Source organism: Oncorhynchus clarkii, chromosome 17 (assembly GCF_045791955.1).
Source record: "Oncorhynchus clarkii lewisi isolate Uvic-CL-2024 chromosome 17, UVic_Ocla_1.0, whole genome shotgun sequence".
Lineage (NCBI taxonomy): Eukaryota > Metazoa > Chordata > Actinopteri > Salmoniformes > Salmonidae > Oncorhynchus > Oncorhynchus clarkii.
In genome coordinates this window covers 26,722,832-26,735,176 of record NC_092163.1, presented here as the reverse complement: position 1 = coordinate 26,735,176, position 12,345 = coordinate 26,722,832, and the positions used below count along the sequence as shown (strand labels likewise).

General features: G+C 38.5%; 1 protein-coding gene across 3 annotated transcripts in view; it reads right to left on the bottom strand.

The window, feature by feature from the left end:
• Positions 1-12,345, bottom strand: part of LOC139370653 (TOX high mobility group box family member 2-like) — a 144,243-nt gene that overhangs the window by 42,786 nt on the left and 89,112 nt on the right. For all 3 annotated transcript variants that reach the window (XM_071110256.1, XM_071110258.1, XM_071110257.1), the window contains exon 4: positions 7,552-7,812. In XM_071110256.1, the coding sequence (XP_070966357.1) occupies positions 7,552-7,812 (261 nt within the window). The remainder of the gene's footprint in view (positions 1-7,551; positions 7,813-12,345) is intronic.

Below are 12,345 nucleotides of genomic sequence, written 5' to 3'. Positions count from 1 at the left end.
TGAGTTCACCTGACAAAACAAGCAAGCATAGTGTAGAGAATCATTGCACCATCTAAACTGCTGTGAAAAATATTTTCCATAACCAAAAATATTGTATTTTCAGCTTTTTGAAGCTGGTGTACAAAACCGAAATTGAAAGAGGCAAAAACGGAACTTAAAAACAAGAAGCATAGAAATGGTGCACATCGAAAATATTTACCGCTTCTTGGACTTGCTTTTAATGAGAATTACAGATCTATAAAACAAGTTTCTATGTAAATTTAGTTGGGTCGCCCAAAAAGTTACATATTGCAGCTTTAAATCAAAGAATTGAAATCAACCTATTGAATCAACCTATTGAAAAATGTATGAACACCCTTAGGTCTGAAATGTGAAATGTCTGAAATGCAATGGAGCTGGCCAATGTTAAAACATAACACTATTTCTGAGGGTGTGCATGAAAAGGAAATTAAATCCATACCTTATCCCTTGATTAGCTTAATCCTAAGGCTAATTGACTTTATCAGAAAGAAGACAAAGATGAGTTCTAGCCGTCTAGCAGCGATGAATTCAAAGTTCTCTTAGAAATAATGAAATTGGAAATAACATTATATTTCGCTCCAATATTTCTTCATAATATACAACTACAGTTTCATATCACATTGCTGGAAAAAATAAGGCACCTTTTCCCGGGAGAGGATAAAATAATTTATTTTTTCCTTATCGGTCATCTATTTTTTCAGCCGAATGCTATTACATGGCTGCTGGCGGTTGCTTAGCAACAGGAAATATTAATAGGACCTTTTATTAGCCGAGCTTTACCAGTGGAGTACTAAAATGAGGAAGTGGAAAACATGAATGTGTTACATAAATCTTTAGACCTTTCAGGGTTTGCACGAGTCTCTGTTTGTCCAATGATTTATTATGGCGATGCTTCATTTATGGGAAAAGGGCCTGTGAAATACAAAAATGGAACATTAGCTTGAAGGACTATTTGAAAATAAATAATTGCAAAAGGTGAAAAGAAAGCTGTTTAAAAAGCAGGCCTTCTCTCTCTCTCTCTCTCTCTCGCTCTCTTTCGCTCAGGTTTCACAGGGCTATCAAACAAAAATGTGTTTTGGAAGCATCGATCATCTATCTGAGCCTGGAATAGTTCATATAATATATAAGATACGTTCTATATCATGCTTGTCGAACTGTGATAAAAAAATGAATGAAATGAATCTATCATTTCCCTAGAGACACTATAATCCTGTTAACCAATCACTGAGAATTAAGGTCTCTAGATAGAGAAATGGGTTTTATACCATTAATGTATTCTACTTTGAATGAACAGGGTAGAATTTGTAGCAACCCAACGGCAGAAAACCTATAGCAGCCTTGTACTACTGGCCACGGTAAACAACATTCTAGAAGTTATTGATGAAAATCTAAAACATAATTAACTACATGACTATAATATGGACCTGGGAATCTTAACACAAAGGTATTATTGATTTAAACTAATGCTCATGTGCTAGTTAACTTGTTTTAAGAGACCAAATTGAAATGTATTGAATACAGTATTAGTTCAATATTATTTAGATTGAGTAAAAAATAATCTTTGTTTGAAAAATAATACATTTGATCAATCCTAATATAGCAGAATCAATGTATGGCAAGTAGCCATGGACTATTTATTATTTTAGGAAGCACATAATAAAGTCCAGCCATTTTTGCTAATACCTCTTCCTCGCACCTCCCCGCATTTGTGGGCAATCTAGTTAAGTTACTGAAAGCTTGCATTAGGGAGAACACATTAAGATGCACCTCTAGTATCTTATCATTAATTCATTAGCCTTGTCTGTGACAAGTTAAGTTGACAGTGGATCCTCTTTCATTCATGCACACTTATGGCGAACACCTGCCGTAAGCACCAGAGACTGAAAACCCAACTAGCTGCCACCTTTAACATGACTATCGGGTCAAGATGAACCCATTCGCTGAATCCTCAGAATAATAGTCAGCAGATTAAAGGATTGTGAATTCAATCTTGCATTTGAAACGTTGGAACTAAAGAAGGTGATACTAAGCTGTGAGCTGAATACGAGCATCCTTGGCCTTAATATTGTTAATTAACTTCCATTACAATAGGGGTTAAGCAATTGGCTTCCCTCATTGTCCTTATGCAGAATAATAGGACAACTACATGTTTATAGCGCTAATACCTTGAAATTAAAGCAATCGTTAATGACAAAACCCCTCTGTTGATCTATGCATTTATCAACTTGCTACGTATTCCACAAGTAGACGTTGGTGATGATGATATCATATATAAATGCCAGGGCATGAATAAGATATCCAGTCAAAGATGAATTATTCAAGGTGAAGTACTGTTTGTGTTTCAGATGAGGGCAATCTAATGATGAAAGGTGCACGTGCATACCATGTTTGACTTCGAAAGTGCCCCCCGAAACGGTTACGTTTTCAACAACAACAACAACAACACTTCTTCCTGGTCAGATCACATTATCAGAAAAAGAAAAGAAAAAAGACTCAGGGCACAATCATGCGCAGTATTGCTTGAAACACCCAGGTATCACAGACTAGCAGTAGGTCTAATAAACTGGAATACAACTAGCACTCTGGTCGTTAAGAGATCAAAAACGGGGCACCGCCACAGCAAACGCACACGCCAATGAAGACAGGACACAAACAAATGTGGGACCTAGTATTTAGTGCTAGTCCAGAAACCCTCTACCACCGGCCGGCCGATGGGTATCTCCCTAAGCGTTATGGAAAAGATCAGTGTAACCTGAGCGTGGATATTAAATGTCTAATGTGTTTTGGAACTTGCGGAAGATGCTATGACAGTTAACGCATTAACAGAGAGAGCGGAGAGCTTGCCAAGTGCATCGAGGGCATCGGAGAAAAGGCTCTCTGAAAGATATCGGGTTCGTCCAGGAGGGGCTCAGGACCGCAAAACACAATAAGCATCAGCTAAGGCCCTTATTAATTGAAAATGGCTCTCAACTAAATGAGGAAAGTACAGTCAATTACATGTTTCAGGCCTAAGAGTTGAGGGGAGAACAAGAACAGGACCTGTGTAGATGAGAGGGATATTTTATTTTCTGCCAGCACTTTGTATTTGTGGCTTGTCGATAAAGTGTGTTTGGGTAAGAGGCTGAACAGAGTTTTTGAAAAGAAACACAAATCATAAGAAATTAGCTTGTTTCTAGAAAAGAGGTGTGGGTGTATAAGGATGATGTAAAGCTGTACGGTAGGCATGCATGCACAGCTAGCATTTAGCATTAACATTTAGTAGACAGGGAGGTTTGTGAGTTTTCAGAAAGTAAGAGGCTATCAGCTTTAGCTAACAAGTGGATGTACTCACTCTTGTTAGCGTTGAGGTAATTATCCTTAGCTTGTAGCTTACTAGCATTTAGCTAACAAAAGCATTTGCCTTAAGCTAATACAAGCCAATTCATACCAGCACCATCCACTGGTCTTCCGCATGTAATGCCATATCGCACAAAGCTGTTGGGCCTGAAATGGTTAACACTTTGATAATACATATAACATATTAATATAATATAAGATAACATACTTAGCTATATGCAAAGTATTGTGCTGTATACCCATGTTATGTTATACCTGTGATCTACTACTTTAATCTGGTGTTCTGCTAGTTTACTGGATTTGGCATGGCTTTCTTTAAAACCCATAAGCCTTTCAGTATTTACATAAGGACACTACATAAACCTATTTTCCTGAATTGCATGATCTCTTAAATGATCTAACACCCAAATCCTGAGAAAATAATGTGTTGAATAAAAAATAAAAAAAAATCTGTCCATTTAGTATTAGAGCTACTTTCCCTCTCCGCAAAATCTTCTCTCTCTCTCTCGCTTTCGTTCTCTCTCCATCCAGCCCAATTGCACTCTTTTCATTGTCGTGCTCACGTATTGAATCTGCCTGATGAAAACAGATCTCACTGCAGCGCCACAATAGAATAGCTGATGCAGGAAAGATGAAACATAATGGAATTTCTTTCCCATGTGCTCAAGATTGAATATAAGGCCTGACCTCCAGATGTAGTAGATCCATTTCAGGAGCAAAGATATTGTTTATGAAGAGGAAGAAGAAGAAGAGGAGATCACAACAACACCTTGCGCCATCTTCCAACACAACATGATACAAACATATACTGTATATGGCAATACATTCACTTGTACACCAACACAAACGTCAATATACACACCAGTATATACATCCTTACAACAAAAACATGAAAATGTGTGATCAAATGACAATTATTATAATTTGCCTACATGTGAAGATGTTCAGAAGTCAGACGTGGTTTTCGGAGAGGTGTAAAGTTTCACATGCTAATATTTCATGTGTTTTTTCCTCACGTGAAAATAAATTCCACTCGTATTTATTTTCACCCCTTCCAGCTACATCTGGTCTCCCATCCAGGGGAGAGAAAGCAAAGGCCAAGGTAACTTAACCAAAGGTAGGGAAATCGCAGGAAAGAGGGAGGCATTTTATTTAATAGCGTTACCATATATTATTTTCTACTGAAATCATTTTTTTGCATCCATTTACAATTCATTTGCTCTCGCATGTAAAAAAAAAAAAACCTTTGGGTTTATGTTTTGCTTTCAATATCAATATTTTTCTTTACAGAATTTTGTTGTGGACTTCAAAAGTTTTGCTTGATATTAATGGCACAAAAGTAACTCACTCATTAGAGGATTGCACCATTTAATAATACTATTACTCTATTAAAAGTGTTTAAAGTGGCAATACTTAATTAAAACATGAAGAAAAGTGTTCCTCGCCCCGCCACAGATTGGGTAAAGAGCTGAGGGATGGGGCTGGAGAAATGCAACAACTCTCAAATAAATAGACTACTCTATGCATGCAAGGACTGACCATCCATGATACCAAAATTATATTTGTAATGTTTTTAGGCTATACATGTGGAGCTTTCTTACATGGGAAACTGCAAATTAGATTTTCACTTTCATGTAATTGTAAGTTCACATGTGAAAAATAATCACAAGTGAATATTTTTCACATATGAAACTGCAAATTAGATTTTTACATGTGATTGTTTTTCACGTGTGAACTTGAAATTCCACGTGTTAACGTGAGATGTTCACATGAGGAGTTGTTTTACATGTGAAACAGCAAATGCCATCTTCACATGAATGTTTTTCACATGTGAAAATGCAATTCCACATTTGAAAGTTCTGCCCAAAACAATCCGATTCTCACATGTGAAAGTTTTTAACATGTGAAACCACAAATTTCACATGTGAAACTGCAATTCACATGTGAGGTGAAAACAATGGTATTGTCCTCACATATGAAAAGGTGATTTTCACATGTAAACTGCATTTTTTTTGGTGTTTTTTTGTAAGGGTACCAACACTGAGATATACACTAACAAACTGTATACACCAACACTAAAATATACACCAATATATATTTTTCTCTTATTGGCCATTCTAAGAGATGTTCCTTATTACTGGACTGTTTGAACTGTAGCTCACATAATTGTTACACTCAACAGATTTGACTAAAGTATATCTTAAAGAAGGCCTTTGTTGTGCAAATGAAGCTTTGCAACGGTTATCGTTACTCGTTGTGTACTTATTCCTCGTGCCATTATCTTTCCCATTATTTCTCTTTTTTTATTCTCTCTGCATTTTTGGGAAGGGCCCGTAAAACATTTCACTGTTAGTCTACACCTGTTGTTTACGAAGCATGTGACCAATAAAATGTGATTTGATTAGGTTCGTTATCTAGTGCACAATGTATGGAGACTCTATCTGTGTATGCTTACACAAAAAGACAAATTCATGATCTGAAGAGGTCTAGTTAGATGCAGCTGTGAATAATAATAATAATATAATACCATTTGGGATTTATATAGCGCTTTTGGAAAACTCAGAGACGATTCAATTCTTGAACGCGTAAATGTCTCATCCTGTCCAGTGTAGCGTAGCATGCAAAAGAGTGACCACCATTTATATTCTCTTTATGACTACATTGGACTCTCAATAGTCACCACAATTGAAAGGAAGCCATTATTCTTTTGTGAAATATCAAATATCCATATTTACTATGAGGATAACACTTTCCACAGTAATTGTAACATTATGTACTACAGTACCCACAATGCTCTGTAATTCTACATATTTTTTTACTGTTCTGTTCTAACATATGAACTGCTGTTATGTTTAAAGAAATGAATACTGTGGTTTATGTTAAAAGACATGTTTATTCAGAAACAATATTGCTGAGCAATAAGGAGGAGGTGTGGCATGATATACTACAGTATTCATAATTCTCCGCAATTATATCTGTTTTTATCTTACTAAACACGTTTCTAAAGATAACACTATGGATTCCAGTCTCCTTATTATAACGGTATTAGAAAAACTGATATTCATTTTTTGTATGGAGATATGACCATATCTACAATCAGATATAGTGGTCCTAAGTTATTACCTTGAACTCACGGTTTCTACATATACTGTAGCTTTTGTGTACTCATTTACATTTTATTTTCTCAGTTAAAATGACACTGGTTTCTCTAACCAGGCATATATAATGGTCTCTACTCTCTACATAGACAGCTTCAACGAGATGATGGTGTATACAGTACATGTAGGCCGCGTCCCAAAAGTCACCCTATTCCCTATATAGTGCACTACTTTTGACAAGAGCTCGATGGGCCCTTGTCAAAAGTAGTGCACTATGAAAGGGAATAGGGTGCCATTTGGTATGCATTTGTTTTATAGAGAATGATCTCATTCCAGACATATGGAAACAATGTCGATTTCCTGCCAATCTCATTAATACAATTATGGCTAATTATGATCATTTGTGGCACACTGAAGCAGTTTGTGTAAAAAGGCTGAGGGAGGGTGTATTCATGTAACAATCGGAGTCTATTCATAATGGCTGATGCTCACGTTAAAGAGAGATATGACACGGATGGATTTACCCACAAACCTTTGAGCGTCAGAGCTGATTGGGCAACCACAAACCGTCTGTTCTACTATTATATTTACCTTTTCCTTTCTATTTGAAATTGCATTAATATTGTTGCATGCCATATGAAATGACCAGAGAAATGATTTACATAGCCTATGTTGTTAATGTAACATTTTACTATATTCCAAAAGTAAACAAATCTGAAGAGTAGGCAGTCTAGACAAAATAAAATAAAAAGCTTTCCCAAGAGCCAAACTATACACTGAAGGGCACGCTAACAATGTTCACGCTAACACAACATAAATTAGTTGTTGGTACTACCAAATGATGGAGCAATGACGAACGAATCAGTATCAGACAGACTACAAATACTGCTTGAAATATTTTTGTTTGAGCATTTGCTTTAGGCTGCCTGGTGTGCGAGGTTTGTACTTTTGGGACTTTTATATTGATTCCATTGTTTTGTATTGGTTCTAAGCTAAAAAAACAAAAAAGAAAACAGATTATATATTTGAAATGACTTTGAATAGTGTTTCAAACCAGCTGTGATATCAAAGCAAAACCGCCTGGGGGGGTACTCACCGAGGGCATTTGGCTGGAGAGCAGGTGGCCATCTTGGGCCAGCATATTGGACATCATGAGGGCAGGCAGCTCCGGGTAGGAGTAGGGGTTGAGCAGGCCGTTGTGGTGGGCCCCTAGGGAGTGGCACAGGTAGCCCGACTCAGGGTCCATCAGGTGGAGCAAGGGGGGCTCGGGGTGGTTGGGAGGGGTGATGGGGGGAATCTCGTAGTCCTCGTCCCCCGCGCCGTTCCCATTGCCTCCTCCGCCCTGACCGGAATAGCTCTGGAAGGACAAACAGAGAGGGAGATGGTGTGAGATACTGTATTTGACTGTATATGTAGGTAGGTTTGCCAAGAGCAGTGTATGACTCAAGAACATTTGATGTACTGGGGGGAGGTAATTTGTGTCAGTCAGAGAACATATCATCTCGAAGAGTCAGATTATTTAATAAGGAAATAGTGCCCCCCACCCCACCCCAGAGATGGGAGTTCTAACAATGATAGAGGGTCAGTCCCCAATTACACCCTACCTATATGCTTCCTATTAAAAGAGTGTACTGGATAATGCTGTAGTATGAGCTTTCAGACATAACACCTCGGTCAGGCGAAATCAGAAATGTACATGTGCCTACAGTAAACATACAGACACACAATTTGTTTTCAGAATAACCGTATGCATATCTGTGTATTCCTGTACTATCAATAGGTCCATCGTAGTGTGTGCTGCAATAAGGAAAAAGATGATTCTGAATTCTAGAGGGGGGAAAAAAATGGAAGAAATTCAATGGGGAACGAAAAAGCAATTTTGTCTGAGGCACTCTGACTTGACTCCCTTTGTAATGACTGAGTCAAATGAATCATCACAAATACTATTCCGGTGTCAGCCATTCAAGTTTTTAATATAATTTTTATGATTCATGTCTTGCCGTCTACATTTCAGAAATCAATTCAATATCATCTTTGTGCAGGCTGTCATCCTCTGCACTGGAGTGGTCATTTATCTCTTAAACAAATCCTTTCAGAAGAAAAAAAACAGGGCAAAGGCAAGGAAAAAATGATTCTCAGAGAGTTCTTTTCTACTAAGAGTAAATAGCTCAAAGGTAGTAGCTAGCTACTGTAAGTACAATGACTTAATATCAACCCACCTACTGTGTAGCTTTTACAAAAAATGATCAAACAATCTAATGCATTTAACTGGGTAATGTTAAGTAACCACTACAGCAGATGAAAGACAAACTCAAAAACACCAGCCCCCCCCCCCCCAAAAAAACAGCCTCAATCTGGTCATGACCAAGGAAATTGTAATTGCAATGTATTACTTATTATATCGGAGGGATGTAGACATTGAACGAACACAACACTTAAACATGCTTTCATTCCCCCGCGACTAGTGAACATGAATGGAAGAAGGAAAACAATTTAATTGCTTCAATTGGATTTACTCTGTCCCTCGCATTGTCTGGAAAAGCGTGGATATTAATTTTCTAAATTGTCCTTTGAAGACAGATGTTTTTGTAAACCTTTGGGAATCGTGTTATTGTTTGGTCTAATGCACAAGAAAACAAACATTTCCGGAGATTCAATTTCCCTCATAATTGTTGGAAGGAAACAAACTTGTCTTTTGTAAACATTGGGGCCATTGTGTGAAGTGAGACCCTCGTTGAATCCTTTGGGGAACTCAAATCTCCATGATCTTTCATAATCAGGCAGGCACTAGGTATTCAGGCTAAGTCCCAAATGACAAGAAATTCCCCTATGGGCCCTGGTAAAAAGTAGTACACTATATAGGTGCCATTTTGTACACTAGTACACTATATAGGTGCCATTTTGTATGCAGCAACAGTCTTAACCAGACATTCTTGTAAGTCTTGTCAGAACTTAACCATAAAAGGATCTGATACTATGCACTAGGGCTGTCCCCGACTAAAAACATTATTGGTCGACCAAGAGTTATGCTATTTTACAAAAGTGTATTTTTCCATATGTACAGTGGCTTGCGAAAGTATTCACCCCCTTGGCATTTTTCCTATTTTGTTTGCCTTACACCCTGGAATTAAAATGGATTTTTGGGTGGGTTTGTATCATTTGATTTACACATGTCTACCACTTTGAAGATGCTAAATATTCTTTATTGTGAAACTATCAAGAAATAAGACAAAAAAACAGAAAACTTGAGCGTGCATAACTATTCACCCCCCCAAAGTCAATACTTTATAGAGCCACCTTTTGCAGCAATTACAGCTGCAAGTCTCTAGGGATATGTAAGCTTGGCACATCTAACCACTGGGATTTTGGCCCATTCTTCAAGGAAAACTGCTCCAGCTCCTTCAAGTTGGATGGGTTCCGCTGGTGTACAGCAATCCTTAAGTCATACCACAGATTCTCATTTGGATTGAGGTCTGGGCTTTGACTAGGCCATTGCAAGACATTTAAATGTTCCCCTTAAACCACTCAAGTGTTGCTTTAGCAGTGTGCTTAGGGCCATTGTCCTGCTGGAAGGTGAAGCTCCGTCCCAGTCTCAAATCTCTGGAAGACTGAAATAATTTTCCCTCAAGAATTTCCTTGTATTTAGCGCCATCCATCAGTCCTTCTATTCTGACCAGTTTCCCAGTCCCTGCCGATGAAAAACATCCCCACAGCATGATGCTGCCACCACCATGCTTCACTGTGGGGATGTTGTTCTCGGGGTGATGAGAGGTGTTGGGTTTGCGCCAGACGTTTTCCTTGATGGCCAATAAGCTCAATTTCATTCTCATCTGACCAGAGTACCTTCTTCGATATATTTCGGGAGTCTCCCACATACCTTTTGGTGAACACCAAACATGTTTGCTTATTTTTTTCTGGACACTCTTCCGTAAAGCCCAGCTCTGTGGAGTGTACGGCTTAAAGTGGTCCTATGGACAGATACTCAAATCTCCGCTGTGGAACTTTGTTGCTCCTTCAAAAAAAATAAGCAAACATGTTTGGACCTGAGCCCTAGGACCATGCCCCAGGACTACCTGACATGATGACTCCTTGCTGTCCCCAGTCCACCTGGCCGTGCTGCTGCTCCAGTTTCAACTGACCTGAGCCCTAGGACCATGCCCCAGGACTACCTGACATGATGACTCCTTGCTGTCCCCAGTCCACCTGACCGTGCTGCTGCTCCAGTTTCAACTGTTCTGCCTTATTATTATTCGACCATGCTGGTCATTTATGAACATTTGAACATCTTGGCCATGTTCTGTTATAATCTCCACCCGGCACAGCCAGAAGAGGACTGGCCACCCCACATAGCCTGGTTCCTCTCTAGGTTTCTTCCTAGGTTTTGGCCTTTCTAGGGAGTTTTTCCTAGCCACCGTGCTGGGTTTTTGTACAGCACTTTGAGATATCAGCTGATGTACGAAGGGCTATATAAATACATTTGACTTGACTTGACTTGACTTCAGGGTTATATTTGGTCTCTTTGTTGCCTCTGATTAATGCCCTCCTTGCCTGGTCCATGAGTTTTGGTGGGCAGCCCTCTCTTGGCATGTTTGTTGTGGTGCCATATTCTTCACATGTCTTATTAATGGATTTAATGGTGGGATGTTAAAAGTTTTGGATATTTTTTTATAACCCAACCCTGATCTGTACTTCTCCACAACTTTGTCCCTGACCTGTTTGGAGAGCTCATTGGTCTTCATAGTGCTGCTTGCTTGGTGGTGCCCCTTGCTTAGTGGTGTTGCAGACTCTGGGGCCTTTCAGAACAGGTGTATATGTACTGAGATCATGTGACAGATCATGTGACACTTAGATTGCACACAGGTGGACTTTATTTAACTAATTATGTGACTTCTGAAGGTAATTGGTTGCACCAGATTTGATTTAGGGGCTTCATAGCAAAGGGGGTGAATACAAATGCACACACCACTTTTCTGTTATTTATTTTTTAGAATTTTTTGAAACAAGTCATTTTTTTCATTTCATTTTTTTTCCATCAACTTGGACTATTTTGTGTATGTCCATTACATGAAATACAAATAAAAATCAATTTAAATTACAGGTTGTAATGCAACAAAATAGAAAAACAGCCAAGGGGGGTGAATACTTGTGCAAGGCACTGTAGACACACCCTTTGTTTGAATAAAATCAACTAAATGTAGGCTACTGAGCTTGTCTGATTCTTTAAGCACTGCGATTAAAAATTAAGACACACAAATTACTAAAGAGGGAGCCAGAGATCAATATAGCCTAACCAGAAGTGAAAACTCTGTTCCTAACCCTCCTCCTCCCGCTGACCATTGCTGCTGGTCTTCACAGATTCTGCCATTATGCTCCGAAAGTTGCCGGTAATAGGCTACACCAGTAGTCGGCAACCTTTCCCATTTAGAGTGCCAAGTTATCATACCATTTCTACTGATCTGCGTGCCAGTTATGATTTTCATATGCACATTTTTGTGGAACAGTTTCCTTTCATTTAAAAATAATCTTCATATCTCAAAATCAATGTAATATGCTTAACAAAAATTATATCTAAATTAAAATGATACAAACCTAAAAGTAACTTCTGTTGCCATTTCCGCTATGTAAAAATAGCCTACATAAAGCCAACAAATAAAAACACTGCAGCCTGCCGGTATAAAATATCCTGATAAAAATAAATAACCTATAAATCACATTGGCTACCCGTGGCATGTCTGCAAGAAACATTGCATCAACTATTAACTTGGTCCAGCCCGATTGTGCTAGCAAACTTGCAACATTGTATAAAATGTTCTGGGCCCTAATTTTCCGGTGCCAGTGAGCTCTGCACAGATAGACACAGCTGTGATCTATTTGCGCAAGGGATTTGAAG